This window comes from Heliangelus exortis, chromosome 24 (genome assembly GCF_036169615.1).
Source record: "Heliangelus exortis chromosome 24, bHelExo1.hap1, whole genome shotgun sequence".
NCBI lineage: Eukaryota > Metazoa > Chordata > Aves > Apodiformes > Trochilidae > Heliangelus > Heliangelus exortis.
In genome coordinates this window covers 3175688-3196496 of record NC_092445.1, presented here as the reverse complement: position 1 = coordinate 3196496, position 20809 = coordinate 3175688, and the positions used below count along the sequence as shown (strand labels likewise).

General features: G+C 46.2%; 1 protein-coding gene and 1 long non-coding RNA gene across 5 annotated transcripts; both read right to left on the bottom strand.

The window, feature by feature from the left end:
• Positions 1–846: 846 nt before the first annotated feature.
• On the bottom strand, positions 847–17912 carry NCMAP (non-compact myelin associated protein). 4 transcript variants are annotated; one of them, XM_071767750.1, is made up of 4 exons: positions 17580–17912; positions 4113–4207; positions 3898–3982; positions 847–3407 (listed from the first exon to the last, which is right to left on the bottom strand). In XM_071767750.1, exons 2-4 carry the CDS (start codon positions 4195–4197, stop codon positions 3266–3268), a joined length of 312 nt encoding a protein of 103 aa, XP_071623851.1. In that variant the 5' UTR covers positions 4198–4207; positions 17580–17912; the 3' UTR covers positions 847–3265. The 4 variants fall into 4 exon arrangements, with proteins under 4 accessions (XP_071623851.1, XP_071623852.1, XP_071623849.1 ...); XM_071767751.1 differs by lacking the exon at positions 17580–17912 and adding an exon at positions 17073–17288; XM_071767748.1 differs by lacking the exon at positions 17580–17912 and adding an exon at positions 15495–15864.
• Positions 847–20288, bottom strand: LOC139807162 (uncharacterized). The gene is made up of 2 exons (XR_011730483.1): positions 19341–20288; positions 847–2056 (listed from the first exon to the last, which is right to left on the bottom strand). It is a non-coding gene; the product is annotated as an uncharacterized lncRNA (long non-coding RNA).
• Between the last annotated feature and the right edge of the window lie 521 nt (positions 20289–20809).

The window sequence follows — 20809 nt, the reverse complement described above, 5'->3', positions numbered from 1 at the left end:
TTAAAGCACAGCAGCAGCTTCCTGTTTTCTCACCAGTCATTAGTAGGCATCACACATGAGAGACAGATGTTTTTTTGTCTTTTTGGAAAATAAATAGATAATGGGACTCAGGAAAAGCCTGACAGAATCTTCTGTACGTTTTACCTCCTTAGCCTTACAGCAATTGTACCTCAGCATTTTGCACAGCCACACCTGGGATCGCCTGCAGCTCAACTGCTGAACACCCTGGCACCGTGAAGTGAGAGCAAGGAGGACAGGGCAGGTAGTTCCTGAAATGCAGTGAAATTGGCCACTAAACTTGGAATTGCTTCATGGCTTTGTCGGCAGGAGAAACACCCGAGCTGCAGCCTGCGAGATGGAGGAGGACACTAGGTGGAGCTACGGGCTGTGATGAAATAAAGTGGGTGAGGAATCCAGGAGGGGTGAAAGGTGCCTCGCAGAAGTTCTGGGCAAACAGGACTCACCGAGAGTGAAAACCCAAACGTTTTCCTAAGGTATTTGCCAATGTCGAAGATAACCTGCAGTAAGAAGGCAAGGAACAAGAAAAAAAAACCTAATTCTTGGAAGGCCCACTGCAGAAGAAATATTGAGTATGCTGTAGAAGAAACTTTTAGGGAGCAGAATGGTGCTCTGGGGCACTGTGCCACTGAGGGTTCAGCTTGGTATTGATTTGTAGAGCTTCATGGATCATCACTAATGAATCTGCATCAATCAGTCAATGCTGTAAGATTGCTTTTTCTTTCCAAAGGGTCAGGGATTTCTTTAATAATTTGCAGTATCAGGTGTTAGGGTTTTTTTAACCAGCAGGTTTTACCTGATAGCAAGTCCCTGCCCACAAAGGCAGCTAAAGGAGAGCTTTTTCCAAAACTGGGGGGTTGAAAGGGGAAGCTGAGTGCAGGTCAGGTCCAATAAACACTGAAGCAGCTATTGTTAGAGAGCAAGGACAGCATGGGACTATTCCTGGAAAACTGTTAAATACACAGCAAATTAAATAAGCCTGACAGTGGTTGAGTAGTGGAATTAAAGTGCTTTGGTTTTTGTTGGGTTTTTTTTTTTTTTTCCCTCAAGAAGGTGATTTTGCTTGGTCAGCATAAGCTCTGGATTTTGCTGACTGGAGTCAGAATGGCTCAGTGGGGCCTCCCAGGCTGTGCCAACATCAGGCAGATTTCACTGGTAAAACAGCACACTTTGAATTTTTCAGGCTGAGCAAAGCTGCTGTGGTCAAGGCAGCAAATCTCCTGCCAATACCAGTGTTCTACCAAGCCACAATTGCTTATTCTGCTGCAGTGAAAGAAAATGAACATTGTTTTGAATTTCAGAAAGTGAAGAAGGTTTGGTAGGAGCAGGTCTGGCTGGTAATGTTTAAAAAGAACAGCAAGATGGGGTTTATCTTTTCTAAAGATCTTGATTTTGAGGCAGTGGAACATGCTCAGAAAACATCCCTAGCTGTCCAGAGATAAGAACAGGAAGACAATTCCTTTACATTTTTAGACAAAAAAATTGAAAAAATGGCACCTGCAGTCCTTTATGAATTATTATATCTGTTATTCCTGCCACAAAAAAACCCCACAAACAAACAAAAAAAACCTCCCCCCAAAAAACCCCAACCACCAACTAGGACAAGCAAAATATTTACAACAAGATTTAGAAACTTCACAAACAGCTGTCTTAATATTTAGTTTGGAATTCAAACTGCGCTCCAGTTTCAGACCAAAAAAAAAAAAAAAAAAAAAAAAAAAAAGAAATAATCACAAAGTAATTGAATTTAGTTACAGCACAAAAATACCAGCTAGTAAAAATTACCTTGGGGAAAAAAAATTAGATCAACTTCTCCCCCCAGTGCCTCACCAGTTTACTCTGGGAACAGTGCTGTTTTGGGAGGGCTTGGTTTAAGGCTGGGACTTGGTGGCAGTACTGGGGAGAAGCAGAGCAAAAACCTTCACATCTGTGCTCAGTTCCGTCAGACAAAGAGTAACTCTTCTCCCTGGAGGTCCCACAGAGCAGTTACAACAACTTTACTTCCAGTTGGGCTGCTTTACAAACTGGTTGGAGCCCTCTGATGGCCGCAGCGAAGCCCTGGCAGTGCCTCAGAGCAGACACAACCAATCCAGACGGCTCTGCCCGGACATCCACGTGAGAACTTCCATGGATTTCCAGACCTGTGTGAGAAAGAGTGGAGCTGCTTCCCAGATGCTCAGGTAGTAAAAACAAGAGTTTAACTCCTCGGTTTCTTCCTCCCTGTCTGTGCTGGCAGACAGTGTGCTCAGGGCTGCTTTGATTCATGTGTCTGAGGCAGTCTGCTGCTGGATGCCTGACACTGCTGCCCTGGGTTTGCTCCCAGTGGGCTGTGAATACCCTTGGGAATTTCTTTGTTGCATTACTGTGCACCCACCAGCATCAGGCTTCCAAAACAACATCACTTTTAGTTTCTAGAATAAAAAAAAATCTCTAAAAATACTTGAAGCCTCATCTGCATTAGAGAACAGAGCATTTCAGGATGTGAAAAGCACAAAAGTGGCTCTATAAAGCTTTACAGTCCCTTTGGATGCTCTGTTTTTCAATTAAAGAATTTCACAGGTTTTGTGGAGGATGAGGCATTCCAACACAACCCCAGTAATGAACCTAAAGCCCTTCTTGAGATGAGAGTGAAAACCCTCAGATACTGAGTTCATTTGGAAGTGGACAGGTTAGCAAGTTTACAGAAGGATTTTTAAAATACTTGAAAATAAAAAGGAACTTTTTTTTTTTATCTCAAAACATACGTTTGTGGCATTAGAAACACAAAAGATGGGTAAAGATAAATACAATTTTGATACTTCCTGTACTATCCATCATGTAGAAAAAGGACTACAAACGTGTTTCACATAACTCATAACAAACCCAGGTTCAGCCTGAGCTGCAGCTTGCATGTCCAAATTTTTCTTCCAGTCTCTCATCAGTCATTGTCAACCAGAAAAAGCCCAAACTCTCAGAGTCAGCAAAAACTCCACGAAATCTGAGCGTGCATCTTTTCTTCCAACAAATGGCCCTGATTTATTTGGCCTCTCCACACCCCAAGCTCTGAAAGAGGCTTCTGATGATTTGCATGCTTCCTTCAGTCGTATGACAACTGTCCAGACCTTTCCTTTTTCTTCCCAAATTGGGAAAGCAGGATGGGGGGTGGGAATTAACCATCTACAGACATCATCCACCTGCAGCATCGCTTGGCTGAGGTCTCCCAGGGCCATGAAAATAAGAATTCCACAGGGAGGCTGGGTGTTCCCAGTTATCTGTTCTGCATGTGGATATCCACAGGGATGAAAGTCACTGTGGGATGCTGGGACAGGCTGGTGCTGTTCTGTCCCAGAGCAGGAGGCATTGCTGGTTTGGTGGCTTTGGGTTCCAGCTCCCTCTTCACTCTCATGCGTCTGCAAAAGGGAAAGGTTGGAATTGTCACCAAGGCTGCTGACACCTCTGGGGGTCTTTTTCCCATGGCAAGTATTGGGAAGGTTCCTCTGGAGGCAGTTTACATCATAAAGCTACTGAACCATCAATACTAGCCAGGATTTCATCCCAAAAATACCAAATGGTGGAGCATTGCTTCTAGAGCTTCTAAGTCTAACTCAATGCCCTGAAAAATGGGAGCTCAGGCTCCTCTCTGTCAGCCTTGATGCACACAGGGATCCCTAAAAGGAGTTTCCATCCTCCAGCAAGAACCTCTCTCAGCTTCCTAGCAATTCAATCACAGAACACTGATGGTGAGATTCAGGACACTTCAATCAAGCACATCATAGTTTGGATTCTCCTGGAAATCTTCAGCAACAAGCACTGAAATGGTCTGTTAGGTGAGAGTGCACCTACCAGGGATTTTAATTTATTTTGCCTTGTCTTAATGAAGAACAGAACTTTGCCACATACCTGTTATATGTTTTCAATGCAAGCAGAACCACTGTAAAAATAATAATGACTCCTACTACAATGGCAGCAACTATTGCTCCAGAACCTAGCAGGAAAGCAGAAAGGAAAAAAAAAATAATCTTATTTGCAAAGCTGCCATTGTAGTGTTTGAAGTTTGCAAAGTTCAATGTCCACTTTAAAAAAAAAAAAAGCCACCACCCCAGTACTGTTCTTACTTTGATAGAGACTTTGTTCTTGAGACTTTGTGGTCACATTTACTGAGAACTGAGTGTTATTGATGGGTGGTGTGGCTGTCGTCATCTTGATTCAGCTACAGGAGGGAAAAAGAAGAATGAGTTCATAAAATATTAACCCAAATTTGACAGGGATAGTTAAAGATTCTGAGCTACCAAAGTAGAGACTCAGTGAATGGGGGTACCTCACAGGGGTGAAAATCTGGCCCTGCTGAAGTCAGTGGAAATTTTGCTACAATCTAATCCAGAATAATTTGCCTTACAACACATGCTGCTCAGTATTAATGGCAAAAAATAAGATATAAAGACAATAATGCACTGTTACCTATATATTACTGCTGGTATAGAAGTTTAGAATAAATATATATTTTAAAATGCTTTAGGATTTTAGATTATCATTTCAGGTGGAGATTCAGATCACTGAGCAAGTGTGTGTGAAATATGCATTTAAGGAAAAGTCAACACAGAAAGGTTTAAAATCTCATTTATACAATAGAATTTAAAGTAGCTTCATTCATCTAACATGGAGAAAGAAAAAACTTAACCTCCTAACCTGAAACTCCAGAATTCCATGACAAACACCAGTGATCCAGTGACAGAAAAAACACTGCAATGGGACTGACAGAAAGCTCAGAGCAGCTCCTCGCTCATCCCAGTGTCATTTCAGGTCTGTTACTGGAACTGCAAGGGAATAGCTGAAAAAATGCTGGGCCCTGCAGTTTGGTTGGGGCAAAATTGGAGACCTAGAAAGAGCTGCCTGTATGTTTACTGATTTTATGAGAGTTTTCCAAATGTTTTCTAAATGTGACCAGTAACCTTAGCCATTAAAAGACTCCTTCAGTCCTAGAAGGGTGTGAATGCCACTTCAAACCAACCTCTGAAACCATTTCAGCTCCTGCCTTCAGAGAGCTAATACCCTCCAACTACCCATTGAAAATTAAATTATTCTTCAACACCTGATATGGGAATTGAGTTTCCCATTTTATCTGTTGTCCGGTATCACCAGGGAGAGCTTTGCTCTACTCTGTTATGCTCCATTGGGATCAAAATATTGAGTGGATAGAAATCAATTAGTAATAAAAACAATTGGAAATGTGAAATGCAGCCTCCCTTCCCTGCCCCCCTTATTTAAGTTTTCCTCCAAGTTTCTGCAAAGCAGCATCCACCACATAAATAAAACACATCTAGTGGCAGGGTACAGCTTTGGGAGGCCAGGAGGACAAAGCTCTGATGGCTCTTGGCAGGCAGGGTGCTGTTTTGGGGTGGGGAGGCCAGGAGCTGAGTCAACACCTGGTGTGTGCTTGGGAGGCTCCACGAGTGGATGGATGAGAAATGAGAGATTAGAAACCAGCAGGAAGGGAAAGAGTCACTGTGAAGGATCAGAATTGCCAGGTCGATTCATCAAATACTTTGATCCTCTTAAGTTAAGAAGGTTGGAGGTTTTTGGTTTTTTTTTTTTTTTCTTTAGAAAAACAAAAATAACTCTGTCTTGAATCTGTAACTGGGTCATTCTCCTCCGACTGAATGATTCCTTTGTTTAGCTGGGGCCAAATTAATTCAGCAACATGATCAACTGGAGTTATAGATCTTTCCATGCTGACAGAAATATTTTGTCTTTAGGGTTTGCTCAGCCTTATTGTATAGCACAGACACATGATTTACACAAGCCTTGGAGGAACATGTGAGAGGCACCAAAGTTGGGATCTGGCACTGTCACCATCCCTTCCCCCATAAATCCATTTGAAACTACGTTGATGAAAATCCTACAGTGGACAACCAGAGGCTGGAGGGACACACTCAGGGGAAGCTGAGCAGGTATTTTGACTATGGACATGGCTCAGAAAAAGCCACATCTGACTTGTACCTTGTGCTCCTGGCTTGGAGAGGACAAATTCCAGATTTACAGGAGTGTTTTTCTCCTTGCCTGGCTACTAAAAGAAAAACCCCAAATAAAAAAGGCTGAATAATTTCAATATTAAGCTATGTAATATTCATACCTACTAACCTCCATCTGGTTCAAACCACCTTGCTAATGATGAACATGAGTCACCTAGAACCAAAATATTTTTATTGTTTTCAGTGAAACTGCCTATTTACAGAAGGCTTACTTTACCAAGAGGGTGTAACAATCTAAGCTGCAGTTTTAAAAATCCATCAGATCTCTTCTTTGTTTTTCCTGCATTGTGTAGCAAGTGAAGAGGTGCAGGTTTTGTCTCTCAGGCTGGGGTGGGAGTCCTTGGTTCTGCACCAAGTCCTTGGTTCTGCTGCTTTCCCTACACCAAACCTCTGCTCCATTCTTCCCCTGGGAAGCAGCAGGGTTACACCTGACCAAACCTTTGGGACACAGCAAAATCCAGGGGAATCTACCATGGGGCATTGCAGGCTGCCCCTGTGCTCAGCCCTGGGGAGGCCACAGCTTGAGTCCTGTGTCCAGTTCTGGGCCCCTCAGCTCAGGAAGGAGATTGAGGTGCTGGAGCAGGTCCAGAGAAGAGCAAGGAGGCTGGGAAGGGATCCAGCACAAGTCCTGTGAGGAAGGGCTGAGGGAGCTGGGGGTGTTGAGGCTGGAGAAGAGGAGGCTCAGGGGAGACCTCATCACTCTCTCCAACTCCCTGAAAGGAGGTTGGAGCCAGGGGGGGGTTGGGCTCTTTTCCCAGGCAACTCTCAGCAAGACAAGAGGGCACAAGAGGTCTCAAGTTGTGCCAGGGGAGGTTTAGGTTGGACATTAGAAAGAATTTCTTTCTGGAGAGGGTGATCAGGCATTGGAATGGGCTGCCCAGGGAAGGGGTGGATTCTCCATCCCTGGAGATATTTCCAAAGAGCCTGGATGTGGCACTCAGTGCCATGGGCTGGGAACCACGGGGGGAGTGGAGCAAGGGTTGGACTTGATGAGCTCTGAGGTCCCTTCCAACCCAGCCAATTCTGTGATTCTATGGATCCTACTCTTTAGAAAAAAAATTTGGAAAATCAAGAGTGCTCACTAAAAAGCTGTATAGGAGGGGAGAAGAGCTGGACTTTGATACAGCAATCACAGGACATTCTTTCTTTATGACACACACTCTGCACACACACCTGCCCCGGGGGTTTTGAGAGCCACAAATTCACCCACAGTTCTTGAGCCTGGGGGTGGGGGCCCAACACTGCTGGTTACTTTTTCTTCCCCCTGTGATGGGGCTAGACATGTTTCCACCAAGTTAAGCTTTGGGCAGGTTTCCATTTCAAACACCTTGGCAGATAGAGCATACAGGTTGTTTTGGCAAGTGGTAGCAATGCCCCTTTTTATCCAACCATGCTGCCCCGTTGGAGCTGAAGCTCATTTCCAGCGAGCTGGGGATCAGAGCTCATCTGTCAAGCAGCTCCTGCAGCACCTGGCAATTACAGGAGAGGGGCAACAGGGAACAGAAGGGTTTGTTTGAGTTTTTCCAGGAGAGCTGGACTTGGAGAGCCAACTCCCTGCCAGGGAAAGCAGGTGCTGGTTAAGAAGACACACAGATCCAGTGCTTTGCCACCCAGAAAAAAAGGTGGTCTTTGCATCAAGCTGTGCTGCAGGCTTTAAACTAGACACAGGCAGCTATTGTTTCTCCAGTAGTAACATGTTGACCCAGAGGCTCAATTAGAGAATTAATTAATCCTGTCAGCTGCACTGCTGCACAGATAATATTTTCATTTTATATTGTGGCAAAACACAGGCTGAAAACCAGGTGATTTTTTCCCAGAACAGTCTTATATGATCAAAAGGCCACTGAGGGCTGAACTTACATTAACACTACCAGGGTGCTGGAGCTGTACAAGGAGATGCAGCTCCTCAGAGAAATAAAGCATTAATTCCAGGAAATAAATGCCAAGATGTCATCCAAGAAGCCCAAGAGACAGATCCTACTAAGTAAGGGGGGAAGATCTTCCTACCAGGTGAGATGTGGTTGTCCTGGCAGTTGATTGAACTTCAGATTCATTCTTTCCTGCAAGAATTCCACATTCAAGACCCATCACCACCCTTTCTCTTGCAAAAGCAGGGACTGAGGAGCCAGCTACTGTCCACCTCCACCCTCCCAAGGAGCTCAGTGCTGAGATGTGCCTGTTGCAGCCTCAGCTCAAAGCATCTCAGCCCACATCACCCTGAGCAGCAAACTAACTCCCATCCAAGGGAGAAGTTAATCCTAAGTCTAGAGTTTCTCCCTAAAAGTGACAAGACTCAAGAACCTGGCTTGCAAGCAATCCCAGGAGGAAGAGGAGGAATGTTTCTGCTCCACTCCTGCCTCCAGCCAAGCAGCCTGACCTCCCCTCTCTTTGCACTGAGCTTTGCCTTGTTAAGCACAGCAAACACCAAGTGGTTGGGACCTGCACCTTTCATTGCTGTTTTCAAGCAGCAGAAGAGAATCAGTCGAGGCTTTCATAGCACAGCCTGGCAGCAGGGTTATATTTAAGTCACAAACTCAGCTTCAGCTCTTTGTGAACTGGCAAACCATCCACCTTCCACCCAAACAGCCTCAGGCTCCCACCCTCACCTTCCAGCAGCTTCATGAGCCATGAGAAGCAGGAACGTCACCAGGGGGTTGAGGCAAGCTGTAATTTCAGAAAGTCATAAAAACACAATGTGCTTCAGTGAGACCTGGATGTGCCTGAATTTACCCTGTGAGGCTCTAAAGAGGGAGGAAGAAGGAAAAAAAAAAAAAAAAAATAAAAAAGAAACCCCAAGGCCAAACGGGGCTGGCGGGAGCGAAGGCAGAAACGTGGACTCAGGAAAACAACCCTGCTCTGTATGGAGCCTGTGTCCTGCTGTCAAACCAGCACCTTTATATAAGCATTTGTCTCAGGTTCTGGCACAAGCTCTCCAGGTTTCACTGTTGTTAAAATACATACTAAAAGCATTTCATTTCCTTGCCAAGACAGAGTTACACAAAATACAGGCAGCTCAGCACAGTAGCAGCACCAAGTAAAAAAAAAAATAAAATTCTACCTGCGTGGCTTATTGAGAGGGGCTAAAACCCCTCAGCTCACACAGATGACAAGAGATGAGGAAGTGCAGACAGGTCCCCAGAAAGAAATGTCCTCGTTTCGAAAGCCCTGCCTGGAAATTTGAACCAGAGAGATTTTGTTGTTGACTTGCCCAGAAGCAATGTCTAAACCGGACTGTGAACTGCAGATTTCCCAATTTTCTGCCTTAAAATTCTGGGCCACACACGTTTCTCATCTCCCTCTGTGTGAATGCACTTATTCATGGGAATAAGTAACTGCACCATGTTCAGCAAAGTGCATTCACATCATAAAAACCACTCCAGATCCTTCAGGGTAGGACTGTCCATGCTGACAAGACAGGATATGGAAACAAAACAAGCTGGAGGTATTTTCCCACTGGTTACAGGCCAGGATCTAAGGCTCACTTGGATCAGAGGACTTGTTTAGATACTTTTTAGGTTTATGTCAGAATCAGGATGTCAACTTAAATGGAAAAAGCCACCATGCCACTACCACACTGTTGAAATTCCTGCAGCTCAAAGCTTGCACTGCTCCAACATAACCTCCCCTCCTCTTCCAGAATGATTCAGTGAGTCTGTCAGGTTAAGCTCAGGTGCCTGTTGTTGATTTTTTAATTTTTTCAAGCACCCCAAATCCCCCTCTTTTTCTAACAAATATTGGATGTGTCATTTAGAGCTTCCCACTAGCTCTGGCTGGGATTTCTTCACTGCTTGTCTAAGTTTCCAGGCAGACCTGTGGAAACTGGGATATATAAAACCCATTCCATCCAGAAATCCTAAATGCTGAGATTTTAAACTAATATATCACCCAAAATAAAACCTGCTCTGTTTAATGTGCAAAAGCTCCTTAAAGGAAAAGTACAACAAACCATTTGGTTCAATGGTTGCACTTGCAGTAGGTGGAGTTACTTCAATATCTGGATCTGAAGTGATTCATTTCAGAAATGGAATAGCATTTTTAAAACAAAACTGTCATTTACATGCAATGCAGGGATGATACAGAAGATAGATATATCATATGATTGATTAATTAATTCATCAGATAGTGAGACCTGGGAGCAATTCTGCAGCTTATTTCTAAAAGAAATGCTAGAGGTTTTCTTTTAAAAGGTTGTCATTAAATTATTATTAGTAGGCTCTTTAAAATTATTATTAGTAAAAAATTTTTAAAATTATTAAAATTTTTACTAGTAGGCTAAATTATTTTTAAAATTTTAAAATGAAAATTATTTTTTAAAAATTATTTTTAAAATTATTATTAGTAGGCTCTTACTCTGTGTTTTTAACTTATGTGTGTACACACACAAGATGCTAAATTAACCAGCTCTGAGGGGTGTAATCAAGAGCTGGCAAACAAGAAGTCTCATGGGATCCACCTTCATATAACAGAGTGGGAAAGATGGGATACACTGGTCTATTTTTTTTTTTTTTTTTTTTTTTTTTTTTTGAGAAAGGATTCCTTACTTTCCAGCCACACAGAACCACGTCTCAGGACTTCGAGCAAAATAACACAGAGACTGAGGACACTGATTTCCATGTTCATGAGGTGCTCTTCTGGCTGTGTCAGGAATCCCTCTTCTTTTGTCCCTGCAATCAGGAAAGCTTTTTCTGACTCTGCATGAATATGGCTGCACACCTGGGATATATCCCACACTTTCTGGAAGGGATTGGATGCACTTCTGTTATTACATTTTGCAGCAAGTTGGCACAGAGGTACCATAACCCTAACCCTCCCCCTCCCCCAAACCTCCCCAAACCTCCTCAAGCCCCCCAAAATTTCCCAAAATTCGATTTTTTTTCCCCATTTCTAAATTTTTTTTTTTTTTAATTTTTTTTTTTCCCATTTCCTAACGAATCCCCAGGAATGCTGTGTATGTGCTAGAGGCAGTTCTCAGGCACACAATTCAGCTGGGAAAGTCTACATGAGGGACAACCAATTCAGAGCCCAGAACTAAGCCTGAGGCTGAGTCCCAGCTCATCTGGATTCAGCAGGAGCTGGAAGCCCTCTCCCATGCACAGGGATTTTAGCAGAACCAGGTTTCTGAGCAGCAGCTCCCACCAGTGCCTGGCAACACATTTAACTTCTGATTTGGGAATGAAAAATGCAGGCTGGTGGATCACATGATTCACCACAGCAATGGGGGAAGAAAATCCACCTGCTGGTGGATTTTCACACATTGAAAACATCACAATTCTTGTGGCAGGTGGAGCAGCCCAGAGCCCACCTGGGCATCCCAAACACCACCCAGTCCAGACTTTGGACTCTAAGGTGGCTCTAATCCACTACACACCAGTAAGGTCCCTCACACCCTGTGTGTTCCTGGGAGGTGGGGGGCACAGGAGGGAAGGATGTGTAATTAGCAGTTAAATATTATCCAAAAAAAAAAAAAAAAAGATTCAGAAAGAAGACAAATGCCTCCAGGCACCTGTATGAATCTCAAGGCAGGAATGGCTCAGGAAGGAGGGTGACTGAGAGTCAAGGTGACAAATTTTAGAAACCACCAACATGTGCACTCAGGTGGAAAGCAAGAAAATTCATCTGAGCTGAACCCTTGGCTGGAATCTGGCAGCCACCAGTGGCATCATCTCGTGCATCCCTCAGATCACACCACCTGATAATTTGTGTCCAGTGTTTAAAGAAGTCCCAGCAAATGGCATGTTGGTGGTAAATTGAGGGGATATGGGCAAATAAACCACACAAACACACACACAAACAAAGCATCTCACCCTTGAGGACATCCTGCTGCTCTCCATGCAGCAGAAATTCCCCCCTGCTTTGTGCATGTGAAGCTCTAGAAAAAGCTGTTACTGCAGGGCAGCAATACCTCTGGAAAATTGTCTGCAGCTTTTCAAATTAAATTAGAATCATAGAATCATAGAATCATAGAATAGGCTGGGTTGGAAGGGACCTCAGAGATCATCGAGTCCAACCCTTGAACAACTACTGCCTCAGTCACCAGACCATGGCACTGAGTGCCACATCGAGTTGCTTTTTAAATGTCTCCAGGGACGACGAGTCCACCACCTCCCCAGGCAGCCCGTTCCAATGTCTGATCACCCTTTCCGTGAAAAAATTCTTTCTAATGTCCAACCTGAACTTCCCCCGGCACAATTTAAGACCATGGCCTCTTGTCTTGCTGAGAGTTGCCTGGGAAAAGAGCCCAACCCCCCCCTGGCTCCAACCTCCTTTCAGGGAGTTGGAGAGAGTGATGAGGTCTCCCCTGAGCCTCCTCTTCTCCAGCCTCAACACCCCCAGCTCCCTCAGCCTCTCCTCATAGGATCTGTGTTCGAGTCCCTTCACCAGCCCAGTTGCCTCCTTTGGACCTGCTCCAGCACCTCAATATCCTTCTTGAACTGAGGGGCCCAGAACTGAACACAGGACTCAAGCTGTGGCCTTACCAGGGCTGAGCACAGGGGCAGAATCACCTCCTTGGACCTGCTGGTGACGCTGTTTCTGATACAGCCCAGGATGCCATTGGCCTTCTTGGCCACCTGGGCACACTGCTGCCTCCTCTTCAGCTTCCTGGCAATCCAGACTCCCAGCTCCCTTTCTGCCTGGCTGCTCTCCAACCAATTAAATTAAAGAGAATTAAAGAAAAAAAAAAAAAACCCAAAATGTTGCAGACTCAGCAGTGGTTTTGCAGAAATGATAACCAGGCTCTGCACCTTGCTGGAGCTGCCATTTATTGTCAGGCTGGAGCCTCCCTGGCCAATCCCTTCTGTTCTCAGAAGCCTCCATTGCCTGGGGAACAGTCACTTACCCAAGGGCAGGAGATGCCAGGAGCAATCCCATGGGAGGAAGGGAATCCCATGGAACAAGCACCCAGAGCTCACAGGATGATGACCCAGGACAGGCCCCCTGAGCTGCCTTCCACGTCAGAGAATTTCTGACAATTTCTCTGCCCAAACCCCAGTGCTCAAATCTGCACAGCTCCTTTCTGCTGGAGCTTTTGGCTTCTCTAAAGACATTTGCCAGGTCGAGAGTTTTGAGACTTATTGAGAAATAAATAGGGAACTTCATCTTTCCAGGTCATTATTTGGGTTTTCTGTTTTGCTCTGAAGCTGCTGGTGGCTCAGCTGGTGGTTCAGCTCTGCAGGGAGAGGCAGCCCAAGGTCCCCAGTGCTGCTGTGCTGGGGTTATTCCACCCTCCTCAGCCTGAGCACTGCCAAATCCTACCCTAAAGCACCTTCTCTGCAAGAGGAGCAGTTAAGTGCTGATGTTAGGTGGGATGACTCCAGGTGTGTGTTTGGGCCAGGGGCTGTCTCCATCCAAAGCATCCTGACTCCAGGCCCCGTTGAAATGAGGTTAGAATTTTGTTGCTCCATAGGGGTGGTTGGGAAAACATTAAGCTATGTATGGCAGTGGGAAACTGGGTGACTCAGACATCCCAGCAGCTTTTTTTTCTTGCTTTCCTTATCTGTGATCTCCATTCATGCCTCTGATCATCTCTCCCTGCAAGAAGCTCAGCAAACACCATAGATTTTGGCTGCATTTCCCAATTCTTCTCACTCAAGAAAGGCAGCACAATCATCCCCACCACATTTTTTTTGATTCTCCTACATAACCAAGAACAGGGCAGCTCAAGTCTCACTCACCAGCCCCCAACCAAACCCCCTCCCAGCACAGCTGCTCTTCCACAACACTGATCCCAGCACACGAGCACCCAGCACACGAGCACCCAGCACACGAGGTGCCATCCCAAAGAGCAGGGACTGCTTTGGGCAGATGCCAGCACCCTGCATGGGTGCTCAGCATTCATGGATTTATCCCAATGAGCACAGCAGCTGTAGATTAGAGCCCACTGTAGGTGCTTGGCATATCACTCACAGGCTTCTCCAGCTCCCTTGTTCACTAAATCCTGACCAATTCACTGTTCAGTGCCATAAAGTTAGAAGAAGAATTCAGTGTAACTAATAAAAGTCACACTTTCAGCAGCAGCAGCCAGATAGGAGCAAGGCTGGACTGGAAACCCTCCTGAATAACTGCCCCCAAGGGAGCCAAATCTACTGCCAGTTGTGGGTTGGAGTTTTGGGACTGTTGTCCTCTGCCTGCAGCTCAATGTGGGGTACAATGGGCTCCCCAGCTACTGGGCTGGATCTCCTGCAATTCAAGCTGTTTATTCACAGCTTATTATTATTGGGACACAAATCCCAATACTGCTGTAAGAACCTCCACAAGTTTCTTAACCTTCAGGTTTTTTCTCTCTTCAAAAATACAGAGAATTCTGTGAGCAATACAGAAATGCAGCTCCTTTCAGTTTGCAGAGAGCAGGAAAAAAAATTAAAAAAAAGCAGTGTGAGATTTTTCAAGCACTCAGATATAAATTTGTTGAATCCAGGAGGCACCTTCCCCTCTTCTAAGAGCACTGTGGAGGCAGACTCAGGGGCTGTGCAATACTTCACACCTGATCCTCCAGAACTGTTCAAACTTGGCATGCACAGCCTGGTGACCTGTCAGACAGCCCCTGTCCCAGAGCCATGAAGTCACTGTCACTGCCTTTGTCTGCTCCTCACCAATCACCAAACCAAACCCTGCTGCCCCAAACGCTCCCTGATGGATCCCATTAGCGAAAATCGCTTACAAACTGCTATGCCTCCTTTAGCAAGGACTTCCCGGGGCATTAAGTGCATTAATTACCATGAAAAAACAGAAATCACAGCTCAAATCTGTCAGCAACTTCAGCCTCTTGCCAAGTACTGAGAGCAGGCGAGTTCTGTTCTGTGCTGGAGACACTCAGCAAACTGGAACACAACGCTCCAAGGTTGTTTTTTTTTTTTCCTGTTAAATATTAGTCTGCCAGCCCTTCCCATCACACCGCTCAGCAGAGTTAAAACAAAACGAAAAAAAAACCAATAAAGAAAACAACAACAAACAAAGTGACAAAACCAAAACCAAAAAAAAACCCAACCAAAAACCAAACCACCAGCAAATCTCATTTGTGGTGCTGGGGTTGAGTGAAGTCAGGACAAGAGATTCAGCACATCCCCAGGAAGAGGAGAATCTTTCAGTAGAGGTACAAACTTCTCTCTGGGGAGGAAACAACTTGCCAGATCAGTTCCAGTTCCTTTACATTCAAGGTTTCTAATTAACGAAGCAACAGCTAAAGCAGCAGTTGAGCAGAAAACCTTCGGAGGACCTCTGCTCCCTGCTGGTTTCGAGTTCCCGATAAGGAACTTTGCTGCACACGGGCACATTCCCTGCGGTCTGTACAAACCATTTGCCCCTAAACCCGGAGTAACCCCACTGAAAGCCCCATTCACAGCCACCTCGCTGACAGCAGAAAGCAACGCAGAGCAGAAAAACAAAATTCCTATCAATTCAAAATACAATACCCAGCCCTCCTCCAAGCTTCTTTCCCCCCCCCGCCCCCCCAATGCCCGGGCTACTCACGGGAGGATGCTGCAGCTTCAGGACCTCATCACCACCCCCGATGTCCCGCAAAGGAGGCGGAAAGCGGGGTCCCCCTCACCCCCTGTTCCCGGACGAGCCGCCGCCGTCCCGCTCCTTCCCAGCCAGCCCGGAGGGAGCCACCGGCAGCCCGGAGCCGGTACCGGGATCCCGGCTCAGCCCGCCCAGCCGCAGGTGGGTCTCCGGAACCGCCCAAGCCGGCCCCCGGCACCGCCTCCCCGGCCCGGCAGAGCCCCGGCTGGGCCCCGCAGCCACCCGCCTGCCGGAGGGGCTGAAAAAGGGGGCGAAAAAAAAAAAAAAAAAATAGGCGCAGAGGGGTCTGAGGTGGAAGCGGCTCGGTTGTGCGGTTTGAGAAGCAAAGCGGCTGCTCCAGCCCGGCTCTGAGGTGGGAAATCATCCCAAGGTAGAGCCGGCACAGAGTGGGAAGGGACACGGAGCTGAGAGGACGGCTGATGCCGTCTGAAAAACCCGTTCTTGTCCCTGGTACAGTTGTGTGGCTTGACAGTGCTGGGATATATAAAACCCATTCCATCCAGAAATCCTAAATGCTGAGATTTTAAACTAATATATCACCCAAAATAAAACCTGCTCTGTTTAATGTGCTGTGATTATGTAGCAGAGCTCCTTAAAGGAAAAGTACAACAAACCATTTGGTTCAATGGTTGCACTTGCAGTAGGTGGAGTTACTTCAGTATCTGGATCTGAAGTGATTCATTTCAGAAATGGAATAGCATTTTTAAAACAAAACTGTCATTTACATGCAATGCAGGGATGATACAGCAGATAGATATATCATATGATTGATTAATTAATTAATCAGATAGTGAGACCTGGGAGCAATTTTGCAGCTGAGTGGTTTCATGGAGACAGAACCTGATCAGGTCCTGCCGGGCTCCTGGCTCAACCAGATCTCCAAAGCTTTGAGAAAACATCCAGACTTCTGGAGAACTTCAATGCCCAAAGGTCTCCCAGGCACTTTCTGAGATAAATCCCAAGCACATACAGCCCAAAGTCCCAAAAAGTGGTTTTGTCTGCTCAGGAATAGGATTGAAAGCATCAGACTGAGAAGGAATTCTTGCCTTTAACCTGTACTTGGCTTTATTCTGCATTTCCCACTAATGTGTGGGGAAGAAGCATGTGACCCCAGTCCCTGTTTGCATTTTTCATGCACAACTCACACTTAGGAAACAGGTCTGACCCCTGTCTGGGACCTGACACTGCTCCCACTGGAAATCAGAAGCCCTTGGTCTAGCCTCAATTAATGGTTTATGCTTGTTGGACTGCTGTGCAGAAGACATTTCCCCCTGTCCTGCACCTCAGCTTCTTCATCTGGGTACAAACATAACACCAGAAAGTGGCAGACCAGAACCAGGCAGGCATTTGGGTCTCTGCAGCTCTGCTGCATCTTTGGTTTCTTGGTGCTTTGAGCTGGGAGTCAGAGCAGAGCTCGAGACTCCTGAACAGATGCAATTTCTCTGAGTTGCTTATTCGAGGTGGCTGGGAGAGGAAACAGGGAAAGAAAGGGCAGCAAACACATCTACAACCAGCAGCTCACCTCACCTTGCTCTGGAGGAGAAATAAACTCTGAGCAGACACAGAAGTGTCACCATGTAAAGCACTTGGGGAGGCAGTGATAAAAAATGTCACAGAGAACCCAAACCTTGCCTTGGTGCCTGTCACCTCGGTGCTTCCAGGGACAGCAGCAGCCACACGACCCATTTTATGAGCCACTACTCAAATCCAAGTGAAGATGGTAAGGAGCAAACCAAATAGCACCATCAGTGCAGGAAGCAGACACTTACCTCCTTAAGACACATTTGTGTTCTCCTGACACAGGTCTTCTTCACAATGGACTGGTTTCTATGGTGAACCCCACGGAACAAAACCACAGGGGCTTTCTCCCCAGAGTTTCAAGATCCAATTACTTAGCAAAAAATTTCTGTATAGCTCCAAAGACCCACATTTGTCACTTCCAGCTCAATCCTTTGCTTCAATCACACTAAAACCCCATGCAGATACCACAGCTCCTTAAAACCACAGTCTGACAGCTCACTGAGTATTACTCACCATTCATCTTTTCAAGGCAATACATTTTGTTTGCTGGGTTTCTTTACACTTACTGCCTCATCCTGCATAAACAAGAGTGAACATGAGGCTCTGTTCTGGGAAGAGGAGTGGTATTCCTGTTACAGACTCTCCCTGGGCTGTATTTCTCTCTGAAGTGGAAGGGGCTTCTTTCAACAGCACACACTCACAACTTTGGAAGAAGTGCAAATATTACATGTCAGTTCATAATAACATTTAACAATAATAGTCCTTACTAAATTTAAATAGTACAAGAAAGGAAACACCAGCAACTGTCAGGCAGCCCATAGTGATGTGGAAAGAGGAGAAAGTTCCATAATTTCACCAGAGTCCCTTCCTGTTGTCCCCAATCCCTGCTTGCTGTGCCACCAAATGCCAACAGGAACGCGGCCACTGGCCACGGAGTCAGAAAGGATACAGAATTTCTTAATTATTTTTCATGTAACACAGCAAAACAACAGATTCCTGTAAGTATCTCTCTCTGTGCCTCACCCCAGCACTGCTGACATCTGGGTTCCCCTAATGCTATAGCTGGGATATGCTGGCTTCACCAAGGGAATCCAACATTCCCTTCTGCACGCCTCAACATGCCAACACGTTCCAGTGCAAGCAGCTTTGTTCAGAAGAGGATTTTCAGGTGTTGGTTAAGATGGAAAATACTGCTTGTTCTCTGGTGCAACTTAGCACAAAAACAACTTGAAGACAAAATACATCAACAACCAAAGCACAGTGTACCCCCTGTCTCTCCACAGGGATGAGTTCTGTGACACCAGCACCGTGTCTCTGGCTCCCATCTTTAGGTGGAGAGCGTGGACACATCCAGACACTGTGCAAACCTTCCTCAAGTGAATGGTGGCTGGCAGGGGACAGCCCCACAGTCACACTCAGATTTCAGCTCAGTCAATAGCTACAGGAGAAAAAGAAGTATTTTATCTCGCTCAGAACAAAGCTGTCAAAGCACAGAGGTAAACAGCTGCAGAACACATTCCTCTGAGGTTTCAAGGACCACAGTTCCCTCCTGTGTCACCACCCAGCTCCACTGTGGCCCCCTGCCCCTTGTGCTGACCTTGGCTTCTACAGAAGGGAGAAGTCCCAGGATGATGTATTGCAGGTGCTGTGTAAGCCCACACAGGAACAAAGGCTCACAGATCCAGCCAGGTGCTCTCCTCCTGTTTGGTTTAGTAAAGGAAATACTTCTGCATTTTTCTCCAAGGAAACGAGGCTTGGCTGTGCTCTCTTTCCACATTAAAAGCACACTGGACCATGAAAACCTCCTAGAAAGTTTTATACATTAAGCAGAGCAAGTTAAAAACCAACAAATTGGTAAGGGTAAGATTCATAAGACAATCTTCTGTTCTGAACTAAAAAAGATCAGTAATTCAAAACCAGACAAAAAAATGGAAATTTAGCCTTTCAGGGAATAAATTAAGCAAGAGACCCTTCATGGGTGAGGTTTTTCTGGGGGGAAGCAGTTCAGTAACAAGGTAGAAAGAGAAGGGGTAATGACAGGACTGCAAAACCAGGGCCCATTCTTCACTGTTGTAAAATAAAACCAAAACACCCCCAGCAACTTTTTTCCAGAATACACAGACCCAAAGAAAAGAGCATACATTTTTCAGCTGCTTCCCCAGAAGAATGCTTTAAAGGAATTTGGGATATTTATTTATACAAAGCACAGGCTCAGAAAGGACTGAGTTGGTGCCTCCGTTCATGTCTCTTCTAAAAATGGCACATCAGTATCACAGAATCATAGAACTGGCTGGGTTGGAAGGGACCTCAGAGCTCATCAAGTCCAAGCCTTGCTCCACTCCCCCCGTGGTTCCCAGCCCATGGCACTGAGTGCCACATCCAGGCTCTTTTGAAATATCTCCAGGGATGGAGAATCCACCCCTTCCCTGGGCAGCCCATTCCAATGGCTGAGCACCCTCTCCAGAAAGAAATTCTTTCTAATGTCCAACCTAAACCTCCCCTGGCACAACTTGAGACCTCTTGTGCCCTCTTGTCTTGCTGAGAGTTGCCTGGGAAAAGAGCCCAACCCCCCCCGGCTCCAACCTCCTTTCAGGGAGTTGTAGAGAGTGATGAGGTCTCCCCTGAGCCTCCTCTTCTCCAGCCTCAACACCCCCAGCTCCCTCAGCCCTTCCTCACAGGACTTGTGCTGGATCCCTTCCCAGCCTCCTTGCTCTTCTCTGGACCTGCTCCAGCACCTCAATCTCCTTCCTGAGCTGAGGGGCCCAGAACTGGACACAGGACTCAAGCTGTGGCCTCCCCAGGGCTGAGCACAGGGGCAGAATCCCTTCCCTGGACCTGCTGGCCACGCTGTTCCTGAGCCAGCCCAGGATGCCATTGGCCTTCTTGGCCACCTGGGCACACTGCTGGCTCCTCTTCAGCTTCCTGGCAATCCAGACTCCCAGCTCCCTTTCTGCCACTCTGTGCCCAGCCTGGAGCTCCCCATGGGGTTGTTGTGGCCAAAGTGCAGGACCCAGCACTTGGAATGTTGAACCTCATCCCGTTGGGATCAGCCCAACTCTCCAGTCTCTCCAGGTCCCTCTGCAGAGCCCTCCTGCCTTCCAGCTGATCCAAACTCCCCCCAACTTGGTGTCATCTGCAAATTTGCTGCTGATGGACTCAATCCCCTCATCTAAATCCTCACTAAAGATATTAAACAGCACTGGGCCCAACACTGATCCCTGGGGGACACCACGGCCGCCATTTTGATGCAGCCCCGTTCAGCACCACTCTCTGGGCCCGTTCCAGCCAGTTCCTGACCCAGCACAGATGCCCCTGTCCAAGCTGTGGCCTGACAACTTTTTCAGGAGAATCCTGTGGGAGACGGTGTCAAAGGCCTTGCTGAAGTCCAGGTAGACTCTAAATAGCAGGTCAGTGATTAAGAGAAACTGGTGCTGATTGTCATTACTGAATCATCACGGGGGGTAATTAAAACAAGCTTGAATTTCATTCATTTTACAAGGAAGGCTCTGTCACCCGGGAGATTATGGACAGAGTGGAAGTGGAGCCCTATCACTTCTGATCTCCATCAGTGGTCCCCAGGCCCTGTCACAGAAAGGAGGCTCCACAGCTCCACAGGCAGTAAAGGATTTTAAATTGTATTAAAATGCTTCAATTCTATTGCCCCAACGTCTTAGGAAAAGGGCACAAAGCCTCCCTCTACTGGCCAACAGAAAAACTCTGCTGAGATTTGCCTCATCTGGGAA